The sequence below is a fragment of the Centroberyx affinis genome, unplaced genomic scaffold (genome assembly GCF_046629955.1).
Source record: "Centroberyx affinis isolate AG114_WGS23_722 - 3 ecotype Tasmania unplaced genomic scaffold, CSIRO-AGI_Caff_v1 ptg000060l_1, whole genome shotgun sequence".
NCBI lineage: Eukaryota > Metazoa > Chordata > Actinopteri > Beryciformes > Berycidae > Centroberyx > Centroberyx affinis.
This window is the reverse complement of record NW_027278771.1, coordinates 3,291-30,997: the sequence shown is the minus strand read 5'-3', so window position 1 is coordinate 30,997 and position 27,707 is coordinate 3,291. Positions and strand designations below refer to the sequence as shown.

The 27,707-nt window shown below is 40.7% G+C and overlaps 1 protein-coding gene across 1 annotated transcript; it reads right to left on the bottom strand.

Moving 5' to 3' along the window:
• Positions 1 to 125: 125 nt before the first annotated feature.
• On the bottom strand, positions 126 to 27,707 carry LOC139644430 (uncharacterized). Its single transcript, XM_071519783.1, has 20 exons — positions 27,450 to 27,707; positions 20,775 to 20,920; positions 20,382 to 20,495; positions 20,041 to 20,119; positions 19,665 to 19,890; positions 16,695 to 18,492; positions 16,406 to 16,579; positions 12,992 to 13,165; positions 12,863 to 12,909; positions 12,128 to 12,675; positions 8,654 to 8,844; positions 8,420 to 8,536; positions 7,684 to 7,800; positions 7,292 to 7,370; positions 6,912 to 7,134; positions 4,652 to 6,455; positions 4,370 to 4,543; positions 3,130 to 3,303; positions 2,877 to 2,923; positions 126 to 2,680 (listed from the first exon to the last, which is right to left on the bottom strand). The coding sequence occupies exons 1-20, from the start codon at positions 27,705 to 27,707 to the stop codon at positions 2,085 to 2,087; spliced, it is 7,086 nt and encodes a 2,361-aa protein (XP_071375884.1). The 3' UTR covers positions 126 to 2,084.

Here is a 27,707-nt window from a genome sequence, read left to right as displayed (position 1 = left end):
ATGGAAAAATTCTATAGCTACCAAAGTGAAGCATCATATTAAAGACACAGTTTGTGGAAGTACACAAATCCTCTCCTTTAATTCAAACTGCCCAGATACAAAAGTCCTCAAAACAATGAAAACAAAAATATCTCCATTCAATTGTGAAAACATTTGAAGTATCACCATTAAATGCACTGTAAGCATCAAAAGTAATAGTCCAGTTAAATGTCCTGTCCTTGTGGGAAGTTTTCAATCCTCAGTGCATTAACCTCCGCATTTTCATCAACTGATCACATTTTCTAAGCTACATTTTCATCAAAGTTCTGTCTGTATGCAAGTAATTGCATACAGACAGAAGGAAAAAAATAAAAAATATAAACAAGATATTTACTATTAAATGTAGCCTAGTGCAGTGATTCTCAACCTTTTTCATATCCAGGACCCCTAATTTAGTCCACATTAGGGCCACGGACCCCAATTTGATGAAATGTTGTCTCTCGGACCCAAAACTGAGAATACTTTTATTGTTTGATATGATTTTGTCCAGAATTCCATGACTGTATTGTAGGTAGAGAGATAACAGTGCAACTATGATCAAAATAGTCATTCTTCTACATTCTCTAATTGTGTTAACTTTTAAATGAAATAATGGTGAAGTTTAACAATTCATTAATTTGCTGGGGACCCCCTAGAACCCCCTCAAGGACCCCTGGTGGTCCCCGGACCCCACATTGAGAACCACTGGCCTAGTGGACTTTCTCTGAAGTGAAAATACTAGGCTACTCTTCACCCCTGCTTAAAGGGAGATTGTACCCATATCATCTTTTTACAATTTCCCTATAATATAGTAATATTTTTTATTGTTTTGTGACTTTTTGGTGGAGCAGATTTAGGTCATGTGGACCATGGCAACAGAAAGTGGCTCTCTGGACATGGAACATAACCTCTCTGGGGGGACGGAGCCTGATCTGGTGTGTGAGGTTGAGAGGTACCGACTAGATATAGTTGGGCTCATCTCTACACATCGCTTTAGCTCTGAAACAAACCTCCTTGATAGGGGGTGGTCTCTCTCCTACTCAGGAGATGTCCTGGGTGAGGAGCGTCCAGGGTGACTCATGTACCCACAAGTGTAAACTGTAAACCATGTAAACCAAACTGTAAACCCTGTAAACCATTGATTTACTGCTAACTGAGTTCTGCCAACTAAAACCAGCACAGCTTTGATTCCCCTGTTGAATTCCTGGACCTCATTTTGACTGTGATTGGTGGAGATAATCATACATCACCTTCTGAGATGCAGTGTTTTCAGGAAGCGTAGTGATTTGAATGGTGGTCATGAGGTCACTGGAGGGAGACATTAATGTCACTGGGAATAAACTGGTTCAAAATCTGTATATTTAATTTTATTAGTATTATTATTTACATATGCTTTACATAAATATGTAAATTTGATTGTCTTTTACATTTGGTTTGACTTTTAGTAATGTAAATCAGAGATCACATTTTCCTTGATTATGAGAATATATAAGATGATGCTTGTTGGAAAAGTAGATCAATTAATGTACATTTAGATGTAAATTCTGGGGGAAAAAAATAGAAAACAAAATACACATTTAGCCACTGCCAATGTATGGCACCCACCTGGATGATGTGACAGCGTTATTGTCTCTGTTGATACTATCGTTGCTATTGCTACTATCTTCTCTATAATTTACAGTGTATCCTAATTGATTATCATTGTACAAATACTATGGATAATGATTGATCAAAACTAATAAAAAGATATTAAAAAAATCAATAAATAGAAAAGTAAAATAAAGGAAAGATATTTTAACTTGTCAGTTATCAACAAATGACTTAAAGATGAATGACAATCATTCAATTTTTTTCCATTAGCATATCTCATTCATTTCATTTTCTAAATATCCATGATCTTGTACATATGTGATGTTAAAACCATGTTCAGTACACAACACATAGAATACACTCTATTTACAGTGACTGATGAATCATGTTTGTTTACAGTGAAATGAGTAGTAAACTTATATGAAAACACAAACAATGTGTGTGTGTGTGTGCGCGATCCTGTACAGAGTGAACTATTATTTCAGCAGCTGTCTTTGGGCAGGAGGCGAGTCTCCCTCCTCTATCTGACAAAGAGACACTGAGGAACCGAACAACTCAAATCCAACCCTAAACCCAAACTTAAATGCAGGGTAGAGGGGTTCAGTGAATGTAGAGTGGAAGGTGTAGAGGTGGACCAGTGTGTGAGAGGAGACTCTGTAGAAGGACAGAGTGCCAGCAGACCAGTCCAGATACACTCCTACTTTGTCAGAGTCAGACGAGGGGGGGATACGTATGGCTATTGTTACGTTATTGTGCCAGGGAGTGTAACTATTACCAGAGCAGTACAGAATCCAAGACTTGTCATTCCATCCAAGCCTGCTGTCTTCACCGTTTCCTGTCCTTCTGATTCCTCTGTATGTCACTCCTATATCGACCCTTCCTTTCTTCTCTACCTCCCAGTAACAGCGACCAGTCAGACCATTTCCACAAAGCACCTGATACCAGCAGTCAAATCTCTCTGGGTGATCAGGATATGGCTGCTCCTCTTTCACTGCTGTCACCGTTCTGTTTCCCTCAGACAGAGAGAGGTTTCTGTGTGCTGTGTTTGGGTCCAGTGTGAGTTCACAGGCATCTGAAGGGGAGAACAAGACACTATACAGCAGCAGTTTCTGATCTAATAAACCTGTTCTGCTTATTTGTTGATTTATTGACAGTTTGACAATTTCTTGATGTTTCATGATGACACATTATACCAGCCATCATCTGCGTTCACAGTAGGATTTGAATGCATAGATAAAAATTAAAAATAAAACTATCTTCACACTTACATTTCCTCAGACCTGATTTCAACCACTGCATTCCACCATGGTCCAGACTGGGGATGGATAAACAAATTAAAACCAGCATAGTCTCTTTGACAAGTGGGCTTTAAATCCCTATGAATGATTTTCCATACAATGTCATTCATATCCAACATTAAGCATTAAACAATAAAGCTTTACGGTATGACTGATAAAATTGTTACCAACTCTAATATCTCTGTAAGACATTTCTTCTGCCTGGCAGCAAGCCTCTCCATACCTGAGAGAGTCCAGTCTCCAGTGTGGATCCTCCAGTCCAGCAGAGAGCAGCTTCACTTCTGAGTCTCCTGGATGATTGTAGCTCAGGTCCAGCTCTCTCAGATGGGAGGGGTTGGAGCTCAGAGCTGAGGCCAGAGAAGCACAGCCTTCCTCTGAGAGCAGACAACCTGACAACCTACACATAAACACACACACACACACACACACACACCAGTTTATTATATAGATCATTATTATTCCCAATACTCACATCTCTCCATTGGCTCCCTGATCATTTTTGAATTGATTTTAAGATTTTACTGATCACTTTTAAAGCATGTTTGGGTCTGGCATACATAACAGACATGTTGACTCCATATGATCAGTGACTTCTTTTAAATCACTTCTTAAACACATTTTTATAGACTTGCTTTTATGTGATGTCGTCTTTTTATCTTTTTATCATTGTTTTATTGTATTTTTACAGTCTTTTATCATTGTATCTTTTATTCTATCCTCACTGTTTTTTATCTTATCCACTATTTATTTGAATGCTGCTCTTTTCCACCTCTGTCCTCTTATCTGAATTTAATCACTGTTTATTATTGTTTTTTAAATTAAATTTTTGAGTGTTCTGCTTTTATTTTGACTGTGAATACACTTTGTAAACTCTGTTTTTACAAAAGGTGCTATATTTAAAGTTATCATTATCATTATTATTATTATTATCCCCAGTCTCCCCTACTGCCAGGTGATGTCACCATCTATTGTACTTGTAATTGTACATCTATTGTAGTTGACATCACCTGGCACCATTAGGTACCAGGGTTCACCACAAATTTGGGTTGGGGATTTAGCTACTCTTTAAAAGGAAAAGCTACATGTTAGATTTTCTCCTTAGTACACTGCTCTTAGTTGTGATAATTCTAGGAACGTCTATAATTATCTCCACTACAAACTGTTGATCCCATGATCTGCTTTGTGTTTTCATTTGGTCCAGTTTGAACATTTTTTTGTCCTTCTTTCTGGTATTTTAGGTTTCCACAACCGAGGCAGTAAGGAGAGGAGGTAAGGAAATATGGTCATGGACAGTAGTTCACAGACGGTAGAAAGGAGTATCAAAAGATGGTATAACAATTGGTTTTGAAAATTGCATAAGCAAAGAAAAACTTACATAGTTTAGGTGTGTATTTGCTTATAGTAAACTATATACATACCAGGAAATAAATCGTCATGTGTTGAACAGATTGAGGATTACTGACCTGAGAGTTTCCAGTCTACAGTGTGGACTCTCCAGTCCAGCAGAGAGCAGCTTCACTCCTGAATCCTGCAGGTCGTTGTTACTCAGGTCCAGCTCTCTCAGACTAGAGGACTCGGAGCTGAGAACTGAGGCCAGAGCTTCACAGCTTCTCTCTGACAGTTTACAGACACTTAGCCTGAAAAGCATAATTGATAACACAGAAACAATTATTTTGGATTTTTTTTTTATCTTCAGAAAAAAATTATTTTATAGATTCAATCTGTCCCGTTATATATAAACCTACAGAGAGATTTTAGAGGCTTTGACCACTGGCAGCAGCCTCAGAAGACCTTCCTCTGAAGCAGAGTATTTCTTCAGGTCAAACACACCCAGCTCTTCTTCTGATGACAGTAAGATGAAGACCAGAGCCGACCACTGAGCAGGGGAGAGTTTCTCTGTAGAGAGACTTCCTGAACTCAGGTACTCTTGGATCTCCTCCACTAGAGAACGGTCATTCAGCTCATTGAGGCAGTGGAACAGATTGATGCTTCTCTCTAGAGAAGGATTCTCCCTGATCTTGTCCTTGATGTACTGGACTGTTTCCTGACTGGTCTGTGAGCTACTTCCTGTTTGTTTCAGCAGGCCTCGTAGGAGAGTCTGATTGGTGTCCAGTGAAAGACCCAGGAGGAAGCGGAGGAACAAATCCAGGTGTCCATTTGGACTCTGTAAGGCCTTGTCCACAACACTCTGGTAGAGGTGATTTATGTTAGAGTTGTTTCTTAATAGTGTAGACCACCAGGATGTTGGTTGTGGCTCTGACAGTAGATTAACATCAGTGTTGATGAATGACAGAGAGACATAAACAGCAGCCAGAAACTCCTGAATGCTCAGATGGACGAAGCAGAACACCTTGTCCTGGTACAGCCCACGCTCCTCTTTAAAGATCTGTGTGAACACTCCTGAGTACACTGAAGCTGCTCTGATATCAATGCCACACTCTGTCAGGTCGGCTTCATAGAAGATCAGGTTGCCTTTCTCCAGCTGCTCAAAAGCCAGTTTTCCTAGAGACAGAATCATCTTCTTGGTCTCTGTAGTCCAGAGTGGATCTGTCTCAGCTCTCTCATGAAACTTGACATTTCCCTGTTTGGACTGAACCACCAGGAAGTGGATGTACATCTCAGTCAGGGTCTTGGGCATCTCTCCTCTCTCACTGGTTTTCAACACATGCTCCAGAACTGTAGCGGTGATCCAACAGAAGACTGGGATGTGGCACATGATGTGGAGGCTTCGTGATTTCTTGATGTGGGAGATTATCCTGCTGGCCAGCTGCTGATCTCTGAATCTCTTCCTGAAGTACTCCTCCTTCTGTGGGTCAGTGAACCCTCTCACCTCTGTCACCATGTCAACGCACTCAGGAGGGATCTGATTGGCTGCTGCAGGTCGTGTGGTTATCCAGAGGCGAGCAGAGGGAAGCAGTTTCCCCTTGATGAGGTTTGTCAGCAGCACGTCCACTGATGTTGACTCTGTAACATCAGTCCAGATCTCGTTGTTCTGGAAGTCTAGAGGAAGTCGACACTCATCCAGACCGTCAAAGATGAACACAACCTGGAACTTGTCAAACCTGCATATTCCTGCTTCTTTCGTCTCAATAAAGAAGTGATGAAGAAGTTCCACCAAGCTGTACTTTTTCTCTTTCAGCAAATTCAGCTCTCGGAAAGTGAACGGGAATGTGAATGGAATATTTTGGTTGGCTTTGTCTTCAGCCCAGTCCAGAGTGAACTTCTGTGTTAAGACAGTTTTCCCAATGCCAGCCACTCCCTTTGTCATCAATGTTCTGACTGGTTTATCTCTCCCAGGTAAGGGTTTAAAGATGTCTTCACATTTGATTGTTGTTTCTGGTCTTGCTGGTTTCCTGGATGTTGTTTCAATCTGTCTGACCTCATGTTCCTGATTGACCTCTCCACTCTCTCCCTCTGAGATGTAGAGCTCTGTGTAGATCTGATTCAGAAGTGTTGGGTTTCCTGCTTTAGCAATCCCCTCAAACAGACACTGAAACTTCTCCTTCAGATTAGATTTGAGTTTACGCTGGCAAACATCAGGAAGAGATTCTGAATAAGAAACAGCAAATAACATCAAAGAGTGAATGTTACAGTGAATATGAAAAATGTGGACCCTTTTGGGCAAATATATGTATTTTCGCACACCATGGTACCAATTCAGTTCATCATTGGTGGACAAATAGGTCTTGACTATGTGTGCAGCTCAATGTGAAAGGCAACTCTGTTGATGATGATGTTGATGATAACTGATCATCTGTTGCTTATAAACAACGACTGTTGTTTATTAACATGCACCACTGTGTTCAACATTCTACACAGATATTAACCAGTCAATAGTTTTATCAGATTATCCATTGGGATTGGTCTTATTTACTATTTGATATGGAGTTGTATAGACCTCCCTTGAGGAATCTCTATATAACAGTCTGCAAATTAGAACATCTTCCATTTTCCCACCATTTACCCTTTCCCCCCATGTTAACCCTGTTAAAAGCCTCTTACTGCTCTCCAGAGAGTCAGCCAGCTCCTCCTGCTTCATTCTCCTCAGGAAGTGCAGTGTGATCTTCAGAAGTGCCTCTCTGCTCCTCCTCTGTTCTTCCTCCTCACTGTCCACCTCCTCCTCATCCTCCCACTGTCTCTCTAAGCATTCTGGGTAATCTGGACTCAGAACCCTCTGGAACTTCTTTAGCTCATCCTTCACAAAAGTGAAGATGTTCTCCTCAAGCAGCTTGAACAGAATAATATATCAATTAAATGTACATAATAAAATTGTGGAAGACAACATCAAAACCATCTTGCATAGATTGAAAGCCAGAAATGACCAGAATGGATGTTTGCATTTTATTTGTAGCAGAAGTAAAATGTGCTGTTGCACAATTACACACCATAAATATGGAGGCCAGGTCTGTTTGATGCTCCTGGGAAGACTGACCACTGGGAACCTCTGAACTCTTCAGATGAACTCTGCAGAGGAAACATAATGATGATGTATTAGGTCTGCAGATATCAACACACACACACACACACACACACACACACACACAAACACACACACACTGGTAGATAAAGGTGGCTGGGTTCTGTCATGATGGTTCCACCAAGAAAACATAAGGTGAACTCTACTGTAAATGCTGCTCTGATTATTTGATGTGATGTTTTGAAATAGGAAACTCAATCAACAGAGTATAAAGGGCTAGACCAAATCTATATGTTATGACTTCTTACCTCTGCTCAGTTGAGTCAGATAAGAACATACTCATCTGTTGTAAAGTCTTGCCTTTGTTCAGTAGAATGGTGTCCATCTTTGAAGGCAAATGGCAGCTCCATAGACTGGTCACTCTTCATGGACACACAGCTGGGTACAGGGGAGTCTGGTCTTCCCTGCTGGATCCTGCTCAAAACAAAGGATTTATAAAACAAAGGTGGTAGTAAAAATGTTAGAGAAGCAGGGTTTTGACCAGCAGGTTGGTTTGAATCCCAATATCCGCTTTGAAAATCAGAACGAATGTGTAACTGTCCCACCAGCTACCACCAATGTGCAAGGAACTTAATCTCCAAATTGTTTTGTTAGAGCTGCTGACCAACAGTAGAAGGCTATGGTTATACTGAGCAGCTCTCTAACTGCATGAATGTGAAGCAGGTTAATGCAGCAAAAAAACATATATACTTGGTAAAGCCATTCTTGGATGAATATTTGTTAAATAAGGACACACAATGTCATAGATGCAAAGCAGCCTACACAGTTCAGCAGTAGAGGAGGAGGTGCGTGAATGATCCTGTAACTCACTCACTCACTCACAGTTAGCCGATCTGATCCCATGTGGCCATTAGGAGGCATGGCAGTGAACATTCACTCGCATCCTCTCTGCAGTACTGCTGAACTGTGTAGGCCGTTTTAAATCTATGACACTGTGTCCTTGTTTAATTGTCTGTAGACATTGTCTGTAGACCTAACGACCACAAGGGGTCAGGCTAACTGTGGGTGAGTGAGTGAGTGAGTAAGTGAGTTTTGCCTTTGCTCAGTAGTGTGGTGTCCATCTTTGAAGGCAATGGGTGGCTCAATAGACTGATTGCTCTTCATGGACACACAGCTGGGTACAGGGGAGTCTGGTCTCTCCTGCTGGACTGGGCTTCAACACAACAGAGACAGACCTTTTACTCTGAATAATGAAGGTATAATTATTTTCACTGCTGGGCTGTGAAAGAGATGGAGAACAGTCATGGACAGTTGGAGATCCTCATCTTACCTCTCAGCTTTGGTCTGGCGGTCATGTTCCCCAGACAGAGTGGTTTTAGAGGGAGGGAGCCCCTCCTCTCTCTCCTCAGACAGACTCATGGTAGAGCGAACAGCCTTACAGAAACTCACGCAACATGCTGTGTTGGTTGGACTGACTACATCAAGTTTTCCATTGCAGGATAGATCAGGCACCACAACGCACTGTAGTAGAGGTTATATCAAAAGTAGTCAAAACACAAAATGCAAGCAGGTAACCAATGCAATTCCTGGTTTTATCCATGCAGCCAATAATATACCATAGCAATTTAAGAGTTTGACCCCGTAGCAATAGTACAGTTGGACTCCCAGTTTCCCACAAAGTAGCTGGTAACTATTGGTGGTATATTCCATTCAATAAACTAGCAACTTTGTTTTTGCTATGCGGTCCAGCTCTATCATCGATTATTAGCAGCATGGATAAAACCAAAGTATGTATTCCCATTTCCATTTGCATTTTAAGTTATTTCGTGGTAAGAAAGCAAATACCAATTTTTGAAATGAAGGGGGTGAACTATTCATTTAATGACTGTCCTGTCAAGGCTTTGTCAGTGCCTGTTTAAAGCGTTCTAGCACACAGTAAACTGCATGTGTCAACACTCTAGCTATGTAGCCTACAATAAACTGGATGCAACAGCTGATTGGATAATTGTACGGATAACTGTATGTGAATAACAGGCTACCTTAATTATCACAAGGCCCTATTTCACCAAGCCCTGTAAGTCTTTTTGGATCATAATCTATCTTTATACCATGGACTTAACTGTTTCAGTAATTGTATGCGAACAATTGTAATTAATGTGTTTTGTATTGAATTGATTGATGTTAGCTACAGTTCATGAAACCTACATTAACATGTCTGAACACTGTCGAGTGATGTTTTTAGTCTAAACAGGGCGTTAACAAGATAAGATCACGGACGAGACGAAGATTTCCGCTTTTAACTGTCGGCTGTAACAGTATGATAAAACATAAGGCTACGCTGACAGATCAGAAGCATAATACACTAACTGTCGTGTAAACTGTTGGTTACAGTAGCCTACCTTTTGGTGTTCTCTGCGGCCGGTAAATTAAAGTGAAAGTAGTCCGCAGCTTCAACAAGGAAATCGACCACAGACAGAGAGAGAGCTACGCCCAGCTCTCTCCTGCTGTCATCCCATTTGTCATCCCCTCACCAAACCCACCTACTATTACCATAGGCGTAGGAAGCACGGGGGACAGGGGGAACATGTCCCCTCCAATATTAAAAGATGATTAAAACGTCCCCCTCAAAAAATAAACCACGACATTGTGTTATTTTGCCTCCGCATTGAAAAATCAACCGCGGGACTTTTATTAGTCTTCAGTTCCCCAATGGGGGAAGACTACTCTTTGCATCTGCTGAAAGGGAGATTTTACCCAAATTCACTGTTATTCTTACAAAATTTGACAATTTCCTTGAATTTAGTGATATCTTTTTTTGTTTTGAGTTTGCAGTTATGAGCTCTCACAATCAATCAGAATGCAATCCTCTGACATGACTGATCTTGTGTCAGACTCAATGAGGAACTCTTTGCTTTGTTTAGTCAAGATGTAAAAAGGTTTGGTTCATCAGCCTGCTGGTTTGATATTGGTTTACTTCCTATTGGAGCATTTTTACAGAAAATTTGGTCTTTCTTTAAGGTGACACTGATTGGACTCAAAGCCATCACAAAGGGGCACCACAACATGGTAAATGGTAAACAAATTTTATTTTAAACCTCAACTAAACTACAAAGCACAACAACTAAATGGAATGGGATGTGTTCAATGAGTACAATCAGACTGAGTGCAAAGAGTTGCATGAGTGAGGAATGTGTGCATGTGGCATTGGGTGAATCACAATCAAAGTATAAACCTAAACTCAAACAAAAGGCTGTGGTACATGGCCCCACAGGAAAAACAACCATAAGAGAGGCAAGAGAAGCAAGACAAACAGGAGACCAAGCCCACAGAGACCAGGGAGAGAGAAAGGGCTGGGGAAGCAGGGCCATGACAGTTGTTGTTGTAGTTGTTTGTCTGCTACTTTTATGATTGTCATGATGCTTCTTTCTTGACCAGGTCTCCCTTGAAACAAGAGATTCTTCATCTCATTGGGAATAAACTTAAAGGTTAAATTAAAAAAAAACCAAAATGTATTACCTGAGTTGGCAGAAAATTGATTTTATGGACAGTCATGTACCTGCATCTAAATTAAAAAAAAATATTAATTCATTTATCACAGTTCTTGTTTATTGGCATTAATATGACCCTGACTTCTTGGTTTGGCAATATAAAATCAATGCTGTCATAGATTGTGTCTTCCTCAGTGATGAAAATTCATGCCAACTTAGAAAACAAAAGAATAATATATAAAATATAAAACTATGCTTGCTTGAAAAGAAGAAGATCATACAATAGGCTATACATTTAAAATGTAATTATGTGAAACAGTTGTAGAAAACAAGATACATGTTTAGCTTGGAATGGTGAGATTAATAAAATACCAAACAAAAGTACAAAGGAAAGATATTTAACATATATAACGGACTTTCAGATAAACAGCAATAATTCACATTTTTTCTGGTAGCATATCTCATTCATTTAATTTTCTAAATGCAATGTCCATGATGTTATATAAGTGTGATCTTAAAACCATGTTCAGTATTCTATGTGTTGGACACACAGAATACACTCAATTTACAGAAAAAATAGTAGTAAACCTTTATGAAAATACATTACATACATTATACCTGCAATAAGCAATTTCAGACCCTAGAGGCAATCCTAAAACTAGTGCTATGTGGAGATTTCCGTGAGACGTCATGATATAAACAAATAGCCACACAGCAGCGGCTGTGTTGTTGTTTTCTCCTCTTTTCTACAGCTTGTTGTCATGTTCGGCCCGAGTCGTAGCTTTTCCTTTTTTTAAAACTAGCTTGTCTCCTCCCTCGCTGTTTGAAAGCGCCGCTCTCCCCCTCCTATCCCTGAAAAAACATTCTGGTAATGGTGAATCGGTGAAGCGAGTGAGTAAACCTTTTCAAGTAGTAAACTTGCTACCTACCTCTTCACTTGTCATTGTGGGACATGTAACCTTCAGCAGGAGAAAAATCTGGCAAAGTGAGACTGGTAACTCCGTAGGTACGTTTATTTTAGCCATTAGCCTTTATGCACGGTTTGTCCTTAAAGGCTTCCGTCGCCCAGTAGTTTTGCTGTGTGTGTTTACAAAATGTGTTGCGATTTCTGTCACCCTCTAGTGGTTGGAAAATCGCTTAGTGTAGCTTTAATATTCTCACTTTAAGATATAGATGTGTGTGCATGTGTATGTGTGTGTGTGTGTGTGTGTGTGTGTGTGTGTGTGTGTGAGTAATCCTGTCCAGAGTGAACTATCATTTCAGCAGTTGCCTTTGGTCAGCAATGTGAGTGTTTCTCCACACAGCAGGCGACTCTATTCCTCTATCTGACACAGAGACACCGAGGAACCAGACACCTCAAACCTCAACCTAAACCTAAACCCAGGGTAGAGGGGTTCAGTGAATGTGGAGTGGAAGGTGTGGAGGTGGATCAGTGTGTCAGATGAGACTCTGTAGAAGGACAGAGTGCCAGCAGACCAGTCCAGATACACTGCTACTCTGTTAGAGCCAGAGGTGGAGATACATATGTCTGTTCTTAAGTTATTGTGACAGACAGAGTAACTCTCACCAGAGCAGTACAGACTCCAGGACTTGTCATTCCATCCAAACCTACAGTCTTCACCCTCTCCTCTCCTTGTGATTCCTCTGTATGTCACTCCTATATCAACCCTTCCTTTCCACTCCACCTCCCAGTAACAGCGACCAGTCAGACCATTTCTACAGAGCAGCTGTGGCCAGTAGTTAAATCTCTCTGGGTGATCAGGATATGGCTGCTCCTCTCTCACCTTTGTCACATTTCTGTTGTCCTCAGACAGAGAGAGGTTTCTGTGTGCTGTGTTTAGGTCCAGTGTGAGTTCACAGGCATCTGATGGGGAGAACAAGACATAATACAGCAGTGGTGTATTAACCTGAATAAACCTGTTCTGTTAATTATTTGTTGATTTATTGACAGTTTGACTCATGATGACACATTACATCAGCCATCATCTTCATTCACAGTAGGAAAACTTTCCATCTAAATAGTAAAATGTTTGTTTTCATAAATAACTTACACTTTCTCAGACCTGATTTCAACCACTGTCCTCCACCATGGTCCAGACTGGGGATGGATAAACAAAGTCAAACCAGCATACATACTTTGGGCATTAAATAGCCTTAGCCTCTGGGTAGCTTCTCCATACCTGAGAGTGTCCAGTCTCCAGTGTGGATCCTCCAGTCCAGCAGAGAGCAGCTTCACTCCTGAGTCTCCTGGATGATTGTAGCTCAGGTCCAGCTCTCTCAGATGGGAAGGGTTGGAGCTCAGAGCTGAGGCCAGAGAAGCACAGCCTTCCTCTGTGAGCAGACAGCCTGACAACCTACAGAATACAACAAACACACACACACACTTTGTTATTATAGAGTTATTTATTGTTTATTTTTGAGGATTGCTCATGCCTGCAGAAATCACATATCCATGGCTTGCTCCTAAAATCACATTATCATTCACACTGAGGACATATACCTCAAAGTGTTATATATAATACTATATAATATAATACTTCCATGGTCCATGTGTGGTTTGTGAGTACTCCGCACAATTGGGTTACAGTATGATCCAGGTTTGTTTTCTTGCAATTTCTATGATTATTTATTGTAGAAAACATTCCAAAGAATTGCTATGACCAAAAAATAATTGTTAAAATAAAGATAGTGATTTTATAGAGAAAAAAAAACTGGTGGTTTCACCCAGTAACCCCCCTCCCTTAAGAGGGAAAACATAGTTGGTTTCCCACGGAGACCACTGTTCCTCTAGGGGTTCATTGTTTAATGTTCATTGTTTTCTGATGGGAAATAAACAATAGGTGACATTTCAGCTCTGAGTGTCTTTTCTGTTCTGTATATTATTGCAGGGAAGTATGGCAAGGAAAAGATTTAGAGCTGCAGAAGTAGCAAGATTGTTGGTGGAAGATATTCTGTCAGGGTCTTATTATTTCATGACTTAGTGATGTCAGGTCTTGGATTTGAACTCTCAATCTTGTGCTTTGCAAACACAGTGCCTTAAACACAAGGCCAACTTCCACTTTGGTGGGCCAGCATGGGGAAACAAAACAAAGAGACAAGTTTTGTGACAGTCCAACCTATGTTGAAAGCCTCAGAAAGGATATTATAACTGTATTAGTGCCCTTGATTAATCAATTTAAACATGGCTTTATAGACATCATTACAATTAAAATTTTACAATTTCCCATTTGGCATTTCCCATTGGCAAAGCTAATTCAGGCAGACAACTCGCACTGCTAGATACATGGTACACACTACTCATTACAACTCATATCAGGCCCTCTATTTAAGATACCAAATGCACTTGATGAATGGCCTAGGAGGAGTTGTGAAAAAAGTGGGGGTTTTTATTCAAAATGGTGGAAAATCCAATATGTATGACAAGCACTGCGGAAGTTATTGGCCAAAACTTCAAGTTACTTGTTATTCATAGTATTCTGTTCCATCACCACATGGCCATCTTGGTAGGAAAATAACAGGTGATTACAATCAAATGACAAACACAGCCAATGAGCTGTGTGTATTGTAAAGCGCCACATTGGTAGGACATGCATGCGACATCATGGGAATACTATGAGTAGCGAATAGTGGGGGGTCAGATAATGTAAGTGGAGAAAAAGAAGAATTCCAGCAAATACAATAGGGTTCTAGCACCTATGCCTGGACCCCTAAAGAAAGAAAGAAAGAAAGAAAGAAAGAAAGACAAAGAAGAAGAAGAAGAATTCCAGCAAATACCATAGGGTTCCAGCACTACATGCTTGGACCCCTAACCAGACCACTGCCAAAGAGCCTCATTGCCAAGTGGGGTTGTGCATCTGCCAGAGCAAGAATTGCTTCCGTCTAGATCAAAACAAATGAGAAAAAGTGATCCTAATGATTAGGGATGTTCAAGAAAAATTGATGATCGATTTATTAACCTTAACAGTTAACGACTTTTTGAATTGCGTCATCGCAGCCGGCCCAACCGCACAAATGACCATGGAACCGAAGTGGAGGGCTACTTCTAAGAAATGCCTCCACCACTTGATACAAATCCACTGGACTGGTGTAAAGCCAACCAAGTAGGATTCCTGAGGCTGATAACACTAACACAACAGTACCTCTGCATCCCTGGGACCTTTGTCCCGGCACAGTGCATCTTCTCTAACACTATTATGTCAATACAGTTTTATCAAGATGTATGTGTGTGTCCTTAAAGGGACAAGTTACATGTTAGATTTTTTCATTACTACACAGCTCTTAATTGTGATAATGCAGTCAAATGCTAGGGAAATCTATAATTATCTCCAGTACAGACTGTTGATCCTATGATCTGCTTTGTGTTTTCATTTGGTCCAATTGGTTTGAAATGTTTTTGACTCAATTTGTGACAAAGTTCTTTCTGGTATTTTAGGCTTCAACAACAGAGGCAGTAAGGATAGGAAATAATGAAATCTCGACATGGACATGGTAGTTAGCACGTTGGTATCACAATTTGTTTGAAAATTACCTAACCAGAGAAAATCTTACACAATGTAGGTGTTTATTTATGGATTTGTCTAAAAAATAAGTGCACAAAATTAGTTTCACAAATGTATATCACAAAATAAACAAGGATGATCACAAGTGTATTTTCCTGTGTACAAACAACTGCCACACAATTTGAATAAATATCAAACAATTCTACAAATAAATAGGCTACCACCCAACTTGAATCAATGTGAAACAAGTATTAAATAGATATATTTAATATTTCCAAGTCGGAAGTTTATTTTTCCAATGTTATATATTAATATCATAAAAATTGCATTTGAAGTTCTTCATCTACATATTTACATCAAAAAACATGAGTTTTGTATTTATTTACAGGTTGTCGAATCTGCATTCACAAATCACCTGACACGTGTGGATTCGATTGCATTTGTTTGCGGGTTTTACAGACTATTCTAGACCTTCAATCCACAAATGTGTGGTGCGTTCACGTGCTGGTGAAAAGGCCTGACATGTCATAACGTAACAGTGTAAACATGGAATTGGGGAAGATTCACATGAACGTACGAGGATGCGTGCAAGCGTGAACATGTTTTTTTTTTTTGGTAGTAATTTTACAGTGTTAGAGAGGCTGCGGACTTGTGCTGGCAACCTCCCTGTTTGTTATGGATTGTAATGGATTAACAGACTTAACTTGAGTTTCAACTGGCACAAGGGTGAGTAGATAATGACATCATTTTCATAATATAATATACTGAACAATAATTACATATAATAATGACATAATATATAACTGAAAAAAACTTCCAACTTGCAAATATACTGTGGAAATGTTCACATTTATTCAAGCTGGGGTATTTCTTTGTAGAATTGTTTCACATTTATTCAAGTTGGGTGGCATTTGTTTGTGAAAAATACAATCATGATCATCCTTGTTTATTTACATGATATACATTTGTGAAACTTGTTTTGTGCATTTATTTAAATTTTTAGACAAATCTGGCCCATATTTATTCACTTAAAGTAACCTATATGTAAACCAGGATTTAAATGGTCATGTGTTGAACAGGTTTTGGAATACTGACCTGATACTTTCAAGTCTACAGTTTGGACTCTCCAGTCCAGCAGAGAGCAGCTTCACTCCTGAATCCTGCAGGTCGTTGTTACTCAGGTCCAGCTCTCTCAGACTACAGGACTCGGAGCTGAGAACTGAGACCAGAGCTTCACAGCTTCTCTCTGACAGCTTACAGCCACTCAGCCTGAAAAGTATAATTGATAAGACAGAAACAATAATTTTGGATATTTTTATTTTAACATCAGACATTTTTTTTAATATTTAATATATTTAATCTGTCCACTTATCTATGCACCTACAGAGATATTTTGGAGGCTTTGACCACTGGCAGCAGCCTCAGAAGACCCTCCTCTGAAGCAGAGTATTTCTTCAGGTCAAACACATCCAGCTCTTTTTCTGAAGACAGTAAGATGAAGACCAGAGCCGACCACTGAGCAGGGGAGAGACTGACTGTGGAGAGACTTCCTGATCTCAGGTACTGTTGGATCTCCTCTACTAGAGAACAGTCATTCAGCTCATTGAGACAGTGGAACAGATTGATGCTTCTCTCTGGTGAAGGATTCTCCCTGATCTTGTCCTTGATGTACTGGACTGTTTCCTGATTGGTCTGTGAGCTACTTCCTGTCTGTTTCAGCAGGCCTCGTAGGAGACTCTGATTGGTCTCCAGTGAAAGACCCAGGAGGAAGCGAAGGAACAAGTCCAGGTGTCCATTTGGACTCTGTAAGGCCTTGTCCACAGCTCTCTGGTAGAGGTGTTTTACGCTAGAGTTGTTTCTTAATAGTGTAGACCACCAGGATTTTAGTTCTGACAGTAGATCGACATCAGTGTTGATGAATGTCAGAAAGACATAAACAGCAGCCAGAAACTCCTGAATGCTCAGATGGACAAAGCAGAACACCTTGTCCTGGTACAGCCCACACTCCTCTTTAAAGATCTGTGTGAACACTCCTGAGTACACTGAGGCTGCTCTGATATCAATGCCACACTCTGTCAGGTCGGCTTCATAGAAGATCAGGTTGCCTTTCTCCAGCTGCTCAAAAGCCAGTTTTCCCAGAGACAGAATGATCCTCCTGGTCTCTGAAGTCCAGGGTGGATCTGTCTCAGCTCTCCCATGATACTTGACATTCCCCTGTATGGACTGAACCACCAGGAAGTGGATGTACATCTCAGTCAGGGTCTTGGGCATCTCTCCTCTCTCATCTGTTTTCAACACATGCTCCAGAACTGTAGCAGTGATCCAACAGAAGACTGGGATGTGGCACATGATGTGGAGGCTTCGTGAAGTCTTGATGTGGGAGATGATTCTGCTGGCCTGCTCCTTATCTCTGAATCTCTTCCTGATATACTTCTCCTTCTGTGAGTCAGTGAACCCTCTCACCTCTGTCACCATGTCAACACACTCAGGAGGAATCTGAATGGCTGCTGCAGGTCGTGTGGTTATCCAGATGTGAGCAGAAGGAAGCAGTTTCCCCTTGATGAGGTTTGTCAGCAGCACGTCCACTGAGGTTGACTCTGTAACATCAGTCCAGATCTCGTTGTTCTGGAAGTCTAGAGGAAGTCGACACTCATCCAGACCGTCAAAGATGAACACAACCTGGAACTTGTCAAACCTGCAGATTCCTGCTGCTTTGGTCTCAATAAAGAAGTGATGAAGAAGTTGCACCAAGCTGTACTTTTTCCCTTTCAGCAAATTCAGCTCTCGGAAAGTGAATGGAAATGTGAACTGTATATCCTGGTTGGCTTTGTCTTCAGCCCAGTCCAGAGTGAACTTCTGTGTTAAGACTGTTTTCCCAATGCCAGCCACTCCCTTTGTCATCACTGTTCTGATTGGTTCATCTCTTCCAGGTAAGGGTTTAAAGATGTCTTCACATTTGATTGGTGTTCCTGCTCTTGCCGGTTTCCTGCATGCTGTTTCAATCTGTCTGACCTCATGTTCATCATTGACCTCTCCACTTTCTCCCTCTGTGATGTAGAGCTCTGTGTAGATCTGATTCAGAAGTGTTGGGTTTCCTGCTTTAGCAATCCCCTCAAACAAACACTGAAACTTCTCCTTCAGATTAGATTTGAGTTTACGTTGGCAACCATCAGGAAGAGATTCTGAATGAAGAAACAGCAAATAATATCAATGGGTGAATGTTATGGTGAATATGACAAATGTGAATATTTTTGGGTGAATGTATGTATTCCCACTCCATGGTATCTATTCATTTCATCACTGATGGACAGACAGGTCTGTGTGTGCAGCCTAATAAGAAAGGCAACTATTGCGCTGTTGGTCTATTAACATACCCCCCCCCCCCCCTCTCGCGCTCTCTCTGCTGGCTGGCCTGTGCGCCGTGCGTAACACACTGGGAATCTTCAGCGGGGAGTGGCTGCCACGTAGAGGGACACGCTCTCCATTGCTACCAACTAATCTGAGCAAGTGCCTTCGTATGCGTCTTTGAATATGTACGATCCTGAACTATTTCTAATTTGAGAAAGGACCACAATATTACCTGATTATTAATTGCCTGGTGTGCGCACTGCATCCTGTGCTTGATATCCCGCATCGGACAATGTCTGTAATGCCACGTCATTACTCCTCCTGCACTTGCCCAGCTTATTGTTTGTTTCACATGGGCTGTCTTTTTAATGGTTGTGATAATGATAAAAGTCCTGCAATTAAGTTCATTCTTAAATGTATTGCTTATTCTTAAACTTATTCTGGGGATTCACTTCAGTAATATTAATCTGTTAAACACACCAAAAGCGCTTAATTACTAATTATTGTTTATCTTTATGATTTATCCATTATTAAGTGGCTTTGATATTTCCCACACTACTTATGGTGTTAAGCGTATAAAGTATCCTGCTTGTATTCCGCCCATTACTTTGTGGCTTTCCCTCTCCTCTTCATTGTCTTTCAGACACCATACTCCATAGGAGGGCACCAGCAAGCTACATATCATCATCTCAACATCTATATTCATGTACATAATGTAATGCCTAGTGCTGTTTAACCCCCTGCAAAGAAATAATATACAAACAAACTGAACTGCATCATCTGTCTCTGTCATTACCCATAGTCGCCAGTGAGTGGGACTCCATAGAGCTATCACCCTCTCAGCATTGAGATTCTTTTCAATTGTGCTAATTCACCATTTAATATGGAGTTGTATAGACGTCCCTTGAGAAATATCAACATGTATAACAGTCTGGAAATGTAAACGACTCCCATTTTCCCACAATTTCCTCTTTACATCATGCTGAACCTGTTAAAAGCCTCTTACTGCACTCCAGAGAGTCAGCCAGCTCCTCCTGCTTCATTCTCCTCAGGAAGTGCAGTGTGATCTTCAGAAGTGCCTCTCTGCTCCTCCTCTGTTCTTTATCCTCACCATCCACCACCTCCTCATCCTCCCTCTGCCTCTCTAAGCATTCTGGGTAATCTGGACTCAGAACCCTCTGGAACTTCTTCAGCTCATCCTTCACAAAAGTGATGATGTTCTCCTCAAGCAGCTGGAACAGAATAATATATCAATTAAATGTACATATTAAAGTTGTGGAACACATCAAAACTATCTTGCATACATTCAAAGGCAGAAATTACCATAATTGTTGTTTTGCATTTCATGTAGCTGAAGTAAAATGTGTTGTACATTTACACACCATAAATATGGAGTCCAGGTCTTTTTGATGCTCCTGGGCAGACTGACCACTGGGAACCTCTGAACTCTTCAGATGGACCCTGCAGAGGAAACATGATGGATTAGATCTCGGTCTCCGGATATCAACACACACACACACACACACACACACACACACAGATCATAGAAGAAACACAAGATGAACTCCACTGTAAATTCTGCTTTGATCATTTGATGATTTTAGTGTTTTTAAATAGGAAACTAAATCAATAAAAGGGGCCAGACCAAATCTATATATTATAACTTCTTACCTATGCTCAGTAGAGTCAGATAAGAACATACTCATTTCTTTTCAAGTCTTGCCTTTGCTCAGTAGATTGGTGTCCATCTTTGAAGGCAATAGGTGGCTCCATAGACCAGTCACTCTTCATGGACACACAGCTGGGTACAGGGGAGTCTGGTCTCTCCTGCTGGACTCTGGTAGAAATACAGGAAGGATCCCCACCATCATTAAATGCCATGTTATGTGGATGTTTAGCTGTTTTTTATCATCTATTTCACACATTTTCACCTCTGCACCATAGAGTGATTTCCATCTCTAAAGTTTAAGGGCTCAGAAATAGACCAGTCACTCTTCATGGACACACAGCTGGGTACAGGAGAGTCTGGTCTCTCCTGCTAAACTGGGCTTCAACACAACAGAGACAGACTCTGACGTGGAGAACAGTCATGGACAGTTAGAGATCCTCATCTTACCTCTCAGCTTTGGTCTGGCTGTCATGTTCCCCAGACAGAGTGGTTTTAGAGGGAGGGACCCCCTCCTCTCTCTCCTTAGACTGACTCATAGCAGAGCGAACACCTTTACAGAAACACAGCCAACATCCCAACCTGTGGCCAGAAACCTGTGGCAGAGACATCACAAAGCAGATGATGTAGTTCTATTATTTGTCCATTAGATGGTGCACATTAACCACATCATCTACTGTGAACTGAGTAACCCCAGCACACAGACATAATGCATAGAGCTACAGAAATTGTATCTCTTTAAAATTCAGTGACAGAGAGAGAATGTCGGTTTAGATCTAAAATATGACTTGACACAAACTGAGAGCTACAATATAAAAAAAAATGTATTGCTGAGGTGGACCATAACAGGAGATGAAACGCTTATTCTATCGAGAGATTTGAATGCCTTTTTTGTTTTTTGTTTTTTAAATCGCAGTTTGACTGTTATTGTATGGTGACGTAGGCTACACTGTTGTGCTGTAGTTGCTTTACGTTCACGTTATGCAACTTCCTACAGCTCTCCCTGGAAAGAGAGTCAGTCGCCCTCTCAGTGAAAACTAGCCTGGCTAAGTAAATATAATACATGAAAAGATAGTTTCCACAGTAGGAAGCATCATCAATGTGAAACTTGTCTGAGGACTCTTATTTTAAGTTATTTTAGAGGTATATCCTGTTAAACACTACCCACCTCTTAGGACATTCAAACCGTTACATTTAGGCTATATTACGTAATGGTCAAAAAGCCCACTTTGGTATCATTGGCAGTGCAAGTGAAAGTCAAAGAGTTTTCCATTAAACCTGCAGGCTGTGCAGGAATCTGCTGTCCCGATTAAACATGTTCAGAAAGCAACACAACAAATTACTGATTACACGACTTTAACCTTAACACTCAAACACTCATAGGCTATGTTGGAAACCTGTTGGAAAAGTGTTGAGCTGTGTTTTGATCCTAAAGCGAAAGTTGGAGATTTCCTCTTTTTTATAGGCTAAATATAGGCCTACAGTGAGCTAACGGTAGGCGGTGACAGCAAAGGCATGCTGAGATAGTCATACACTGTAAACTGTAATGTAAACTGTTGATTACTGTACCTTCTCCTGTTACAATTATCTGCGCCACGCCGATGACTTGAGAGTAGCCTATTCCTTAAAATACAGACGGGGTCGCTCGATGGAGGGGGCGATGGGGCGGGGGTCCAAGTTGCGGGGGTGGGGCAACAAAAGGCTAAGATTATATTATTTAATTCTGTGTCCTGGATCATACTCAGAAGTAGGTTAATATTTCCCGTTTTCCATGATCAATACTGAAGCTGATCAGTGGTGACAGTGGATCCCAGGGCAGCTGATGTTGTTGCTGCTGAACTGATGGAGGAGTGCAGTGGAAAAGTTCTAGCTACCAAAGTGAAGCATCATATTAAACACACTGGAAGTACACAAATCCTCTCCTTTGATTCAAACTGCCCAGATACAAAAGTCCTCAAAACAATGAAAACAAAACATCTTCATCCAATTGTGAAAACATTATAAGTATTACCATTAAATGCACTGTAAGCATCAAAAGTAATAGTACAGTTAAATCTCCTGTCCTTGTGGGAAGTTTTCCATCCTCAGTGCATTAACCTTAAGGATTTTCATCAACTGATGACATTTTCTATGCTAAATGATTTTCATCAGCATGTGTCTGATACACAGAGCGAAGGAAAAGAAGTAAAATATATAAACAGGATATTTACTATCAAATGTGGCCTAGTGGACTTTCTCCAAAGTCTCTGAACTCCAAATCATCTTTTGACAATTTTCCTATAATATAGTTTTAAAAATATTACTAAAACAAAATGCATGTTTAGCTTGGAGTGGTGAGATGAATAAAATGCCAAATAAAATAAAGTACAAGATATTTTAATCTGTCAGTCATCAACAAATGACTTTAAGATGAACAACAACAATCAGATTTTTTCTGGTAGCATATCTCATTAATTTCATTTTCTAAATAAAATATCCATGATCTTGCACATGTGTGATGTTAAAACCCTGTTCAGAATACATCCAATTTACAGTAAAATTAGTAGAAAACCTATATGAACACACACACACACACACGCATTAATATTCTCAGTTTAAGATAAGTGTGTGCATGTATGTGTGTGTTTGTGTGATTCTGTACGGAGAGAACTATCATTTCTCCAGCTGTCACTGGGCAGCAGGGTGAGTGTTGTTCCACACAGCAGGGGACTCTGACAGAGTCACTGAGGAGTCACTGAGCCAAACGACCCTAACGTTAAACCAAACCCCAAACCAAACCCAAAGTTTAACCCTAAACCCAGGGTAGAGGGGTTCAGTGAATGCGGCGTGGAAGGTGTGGAGGTGGATCAGTGTGTCAAAGGAAACTCTGTAGAAGGACAGAGAGCCAGCAGACCAGTCCAGATACACTGCTACTCTGTCATAGCCAGAGGTGGAGATACGTATGTCTGTTCTTCTGTGATTGTGCCATGCAGAGTAACTATTACCAGAGCAGAAACCTCTCCTCTCCACTCTACCTCCCAGTAACAGCGCCCAGTCAGACCATTTCTACACAGCACCTGTTTTGAGATGTCAAATCTCTCTAGGTGATCAGACAGAAAGAGGTTTCTGTGTGCTGTGTTTGGGTCCAGTGTGAGTTCACAGGCATCTGAAGGGGAGAACAACACACAATACAGCAGTTTTTCCATCTAATAAACATGTTCTATCCATTATTTGTTTATTAACAATTTGACTTTTCGTTTCTTGACACTTTAATCATGAAACATATTGTTTTTGGTTGGTGTAACCTTTAATCCCAAAATGCTTCATGTATAATCTTAACTGCCTTAAATCAATGTTCCTCAATCAGTGGTTCATAGTTATAGCAGAGAAACATCATCATGCTTGTTTGATTTAGTGACAGAAGAAGCTGTTGAACTATTTGTACTGTGCCTTATTGTGTTTTATTCTTGAATTCAACAGTGCAACTACAGTATCTGAACAGTTGAATGTGTGTAGCATTGTTTTCACAAATTAAACTAAAGACACCCTTACACACTTACATGGGCTTTTAATAAACTCCCATATAAATGATAGCAAGCCTCTCCATACCTGAGAGTCTCCAGTGTGGATCCTCCAGTCCAGCAGAGAGCAGCTTCACTCCTGAGTCTCCTGGATGATTGTAGCTCAGGTCCAGCTCTCTCAGATGGGAGGGGTTGGAGCTCAGAGCTGAGGCCAGAGAAGTACAGCCTTCCTCTGTGAGCAGACAGCCTGACAGCCTGCACACACACACACACACACACACACACACACACACACACACACACCAAGGGACCTTTGGTGAGAAGCACCAAAGGAAGACAACCATGGCGAATGAATTAACAACAAGTGTGAGTTGCATTTGTGGCAAGGTCTACATGGCCTGAAAATCTACCAGACCAAAATGAAATGCCGGCTGGGCTGGAGAAAGCAATGCAGCGCACAAGAACCACTCCTGGTGAGACACAGGAAGAGCCTGGCCTGGAAGGAGTGTGAAGGAGCATGTCAGCAAGATCCCACTATCAACCGCAACTCGAATAAGATCGATCAGCTGACTACTAGTAGTGCTCAACCTTTGAGAGAGAGAGAGAGAGTGAGAGAGAGAGAGAGAGGGATTAACCAGTTAGGAGTTAGGCCTGCTGTCATCCCCTCACCAAACTCACCTAAACTATAGGCCTACTAGTAGTACTACTAATACAACTAGTATAACAACTTCTACTACACCTAATATTACTGATAGCCTACTTTTACTACTGCTGTCACCACTACTCCTAGTAGCAGTACTTTTTTAATAAATCCACATAGGGGGGCTACTGATTTTATGGCAATGAGTGTTTCCTAAAGCGTCCCTTAGTACCCACAACATACTTACATATCAAACTACATATATTTATCATAGTACTCATGTATACACATAATTTTTTTTTCAACATACTGATCCTTTACTTTCAGAGCAACGATATAAAACTACAGTAAACCAGCTAACCTGTGCACCTGCTGTAGCCAATACAAACCACTAGAGGGCAGCCTCACTCCACAGAAAAATAGTCATTACTGTAACGGATCCCATTATCCAAAAATGTGGCCTTTACAAAGAAACAAGCTGCTGTCCAGAAAACCCTGTGCATGTCAACACTCACTGTAACCATACAGCTGGCCTTGTTTAAAAAGCAATTCTTTGGAAGATATTTTGTTCAGTCTGGATTTTTTTATTTGAGCTTTTGATCAACTCAGTGAGTTTTACATGTTTGTTACATGTGTTTGTTTTCTGGAGTAAAGCCGACCTTTATTTTTAAAAGTATATATTGATAAACTTCCAAAATAGGGCAATATTTGGCAAAAAATATTTATTAAAAGCGTTTCATTTGAAATTCTAAGGGAAATTATTCAGCATTTTAATTCCAAAACTCTGTTTGGAAAAGGTTTGCCACCTGAAATATATTTAGAAATAATAATAATAATAATAATAATAATAATAATAATAAATCAATCAATGGTGCTTTTATGAAAAATAAAATCTTCAGATGACTCCTGACTTCAATACTAACCCATAATATATTTAACTTTCACACCAGCAATCAGTATGGTCGAGTAGGTGTCATGTTTTAAAATGGTGGATATCCCATTTTGGAACCTCTTCGTGGAGTCTCTTCATTCATAAAAGTGACGTCAGCGGTTACCTCTGTCACCTCAGATAAGAAGGTCCCAGGTTTGAGTCCCATGTCCAAAGATATGCATCCAGACTGCAGACTCTCAGTTTCCCACAGGTCTGAATAACATACTGTTGTTGCAACATACTGCTGCCCTCTACTGGTCATTTCTACCAGGCCAGTGTACATGGGGCAAACATAGGTCATTCTCTCTAGTCAAGTAGAACATCTTGTTTAGCGAACATACCTCTCTATGAGGTGCTGTATGTTGAAGGGTCAAACACATGCTGGACACTCTGGGGACCCGGAGTAAGCGCCATTAACTTTAAATTTGGAAACTTAGACTAAAAACCCTACAGAACTGATATTTGCTGAACAGTGGAAATGTTCTAGCAAAGCATCATAGTAAAGACATTGTAGAACCACACAAATCCTCTACTTTAAAAGAAAGTCGAACAACCCTGATAGAATAGCACTCACTAGATAAAAATAGGAGTACATCTACCATGATAGAATAGTACTCAGTCTTCCCAAGTATTAAAGTGTTACCATTAAATGCATTATAAGTATCAAATGTAAAAAAAAATACATGTTAAGTGTCCTGTAATCTATCGCCAGGAAGTTTTCCATCCTTAGTGCCTCTGTCGGTTAAACAAATAGGATCAGTGGTCCAACTATGTTCACGCTGACTGCTCTCTCAAAGTAAACTGGTTTGAAATTAAAACATTTTTATTAACTGGTCATATTTTCTGTGCTAAATGTTTTCCATCAGTGTCTGATAAAAAGTGTCTAATAGAAAGTGTAAAAATATAAATAAATAATGCAAAGAAAAAAAAGACAGGATATCATCCTACTATAAAAGCAAGGAATCTGTGTGTGTGTGTGTGTGTGTGTGTGTGTGTGTGTGTGTGTGTGTGTGCGTGTGTCCTTCGCATATCTTGAGAACCGTTCGTCCGATCTACTTTACACTTGGCAGGTGTATTGCTGGGGACCCAAGGATGTGCAGTGTTGGATTTGGTGCAATTTGGACACGCGACATGTTCAATATTAATAAACATTGAATAAACAAGCAAACAGCGCTCTGTGCAGCAGCTGGGCAAACGGGCACTGCACTAGTACTATAAAGCAAGGAATCTCTGTCTGTATGTAGGCTATGTGTGTGTGTGTGTGTCTCCTTCGCATATCTCAAGAACCGTTCGTCTGCTCTATACTGAACAAAAATATAAACGCAACACTTGTTTTTGCTTCCATTTTTTATGAGTTGAAATAAAAGATTTAAGACTTTTTCTATGCACACAAAAGGCTTATTTCTCTCAAATTTTGTTCACAAATTTGTTTAAATCCGTGTTAGTGAGCACTTCTCCTTTGCCAAGATAATCCATCCACCTGACAGGTGTGGCATATCAAGATGCTGATTAAACAGCATGATTATTGCACAGGTGTGCCTTGGGCTGGTCACAATAAAAGGCCACTCTAAAATGTGCAGTTTTATCACACAACACAATGCCACAGATGTCGCAAGTTTTGAGGGAGCGTGCAATTGGCATGCTGACTGCAGGAATGTCCACCAGAGCTGTTGCCCGTGAATTGAATGTTCATTTCACTACCATAAGCCGTCTCCAATGTTGTTTCAGAGAATTTGGCATACATCCAACCGGCCTCACAACCGCAGACCACGTGTAACCACACCAGCCCAGGACCTCCACATCCAGCTTCTTCACCTGCGAGATCGTCTGAGACCAGCCACCCCGACAGCTGATGCAACAGTTGGTTTGCAAAACCAAAGAATTTCTGCACAAACTGTCAGAAACCGTCTCAGGGAAGCTTATCTATGTGCGGTCTTGACCTGACTGCAGTTCATCGTCGTAACCGACTTGAGTGGGCAAATGCTCACCATTGATGGCGTCTGGCACTTTGGAGAAGTGTTCTCTTCACAGATGAATCCCGGTTTTCACTGTACCAGGCAGACGGCAGACAGCGTGTATGGCATCATGTGGGCGAGCGGTTTGCTGATGTCAATGTTTTGAACAGAGTGCCCCATGGTGGCGGCGGGGTTATGGTATGGGCAGGCATAAGTTACGGACAACGAACACAGGTGCATTTTATTGATGGCAATTTGAATGCACAGAGATACCGTGACGAGATCCTGAGGCTCATTGTTGTTCCATTCATCCACCGCCATCACCTCATGTTGCAGCATGATAATGCACGGCCCCAT

What these genes read in the sequence shown, in the direction of transcription:
- LOC139644430 (XM_071519783.1), bottom strand. Translation starts at nt 27,707, where the DNA reads ATGGGGCCGTGCATTATCATGCTGCAACATGAGGTGATGGCGGTGGAT. An exon ending in CACCAATCTACTGAGCAAAG is followed by an intron (nt 20,120 to 20,381) that starts GCAAGACTTGAA and finishes TTTCCTCTGCAG; the next exon opens with GGTCCATCTGAAGAGTTCAG. An exon ending in TGGAGACTGGACACTCTCAG is followed by an intron (nt 12,910 to 12,991) that starts GTATGGAGAAGC and finishes ATCCATCCCCAG; the next exon opens with TCTGGACCATGGTGGAGGAC.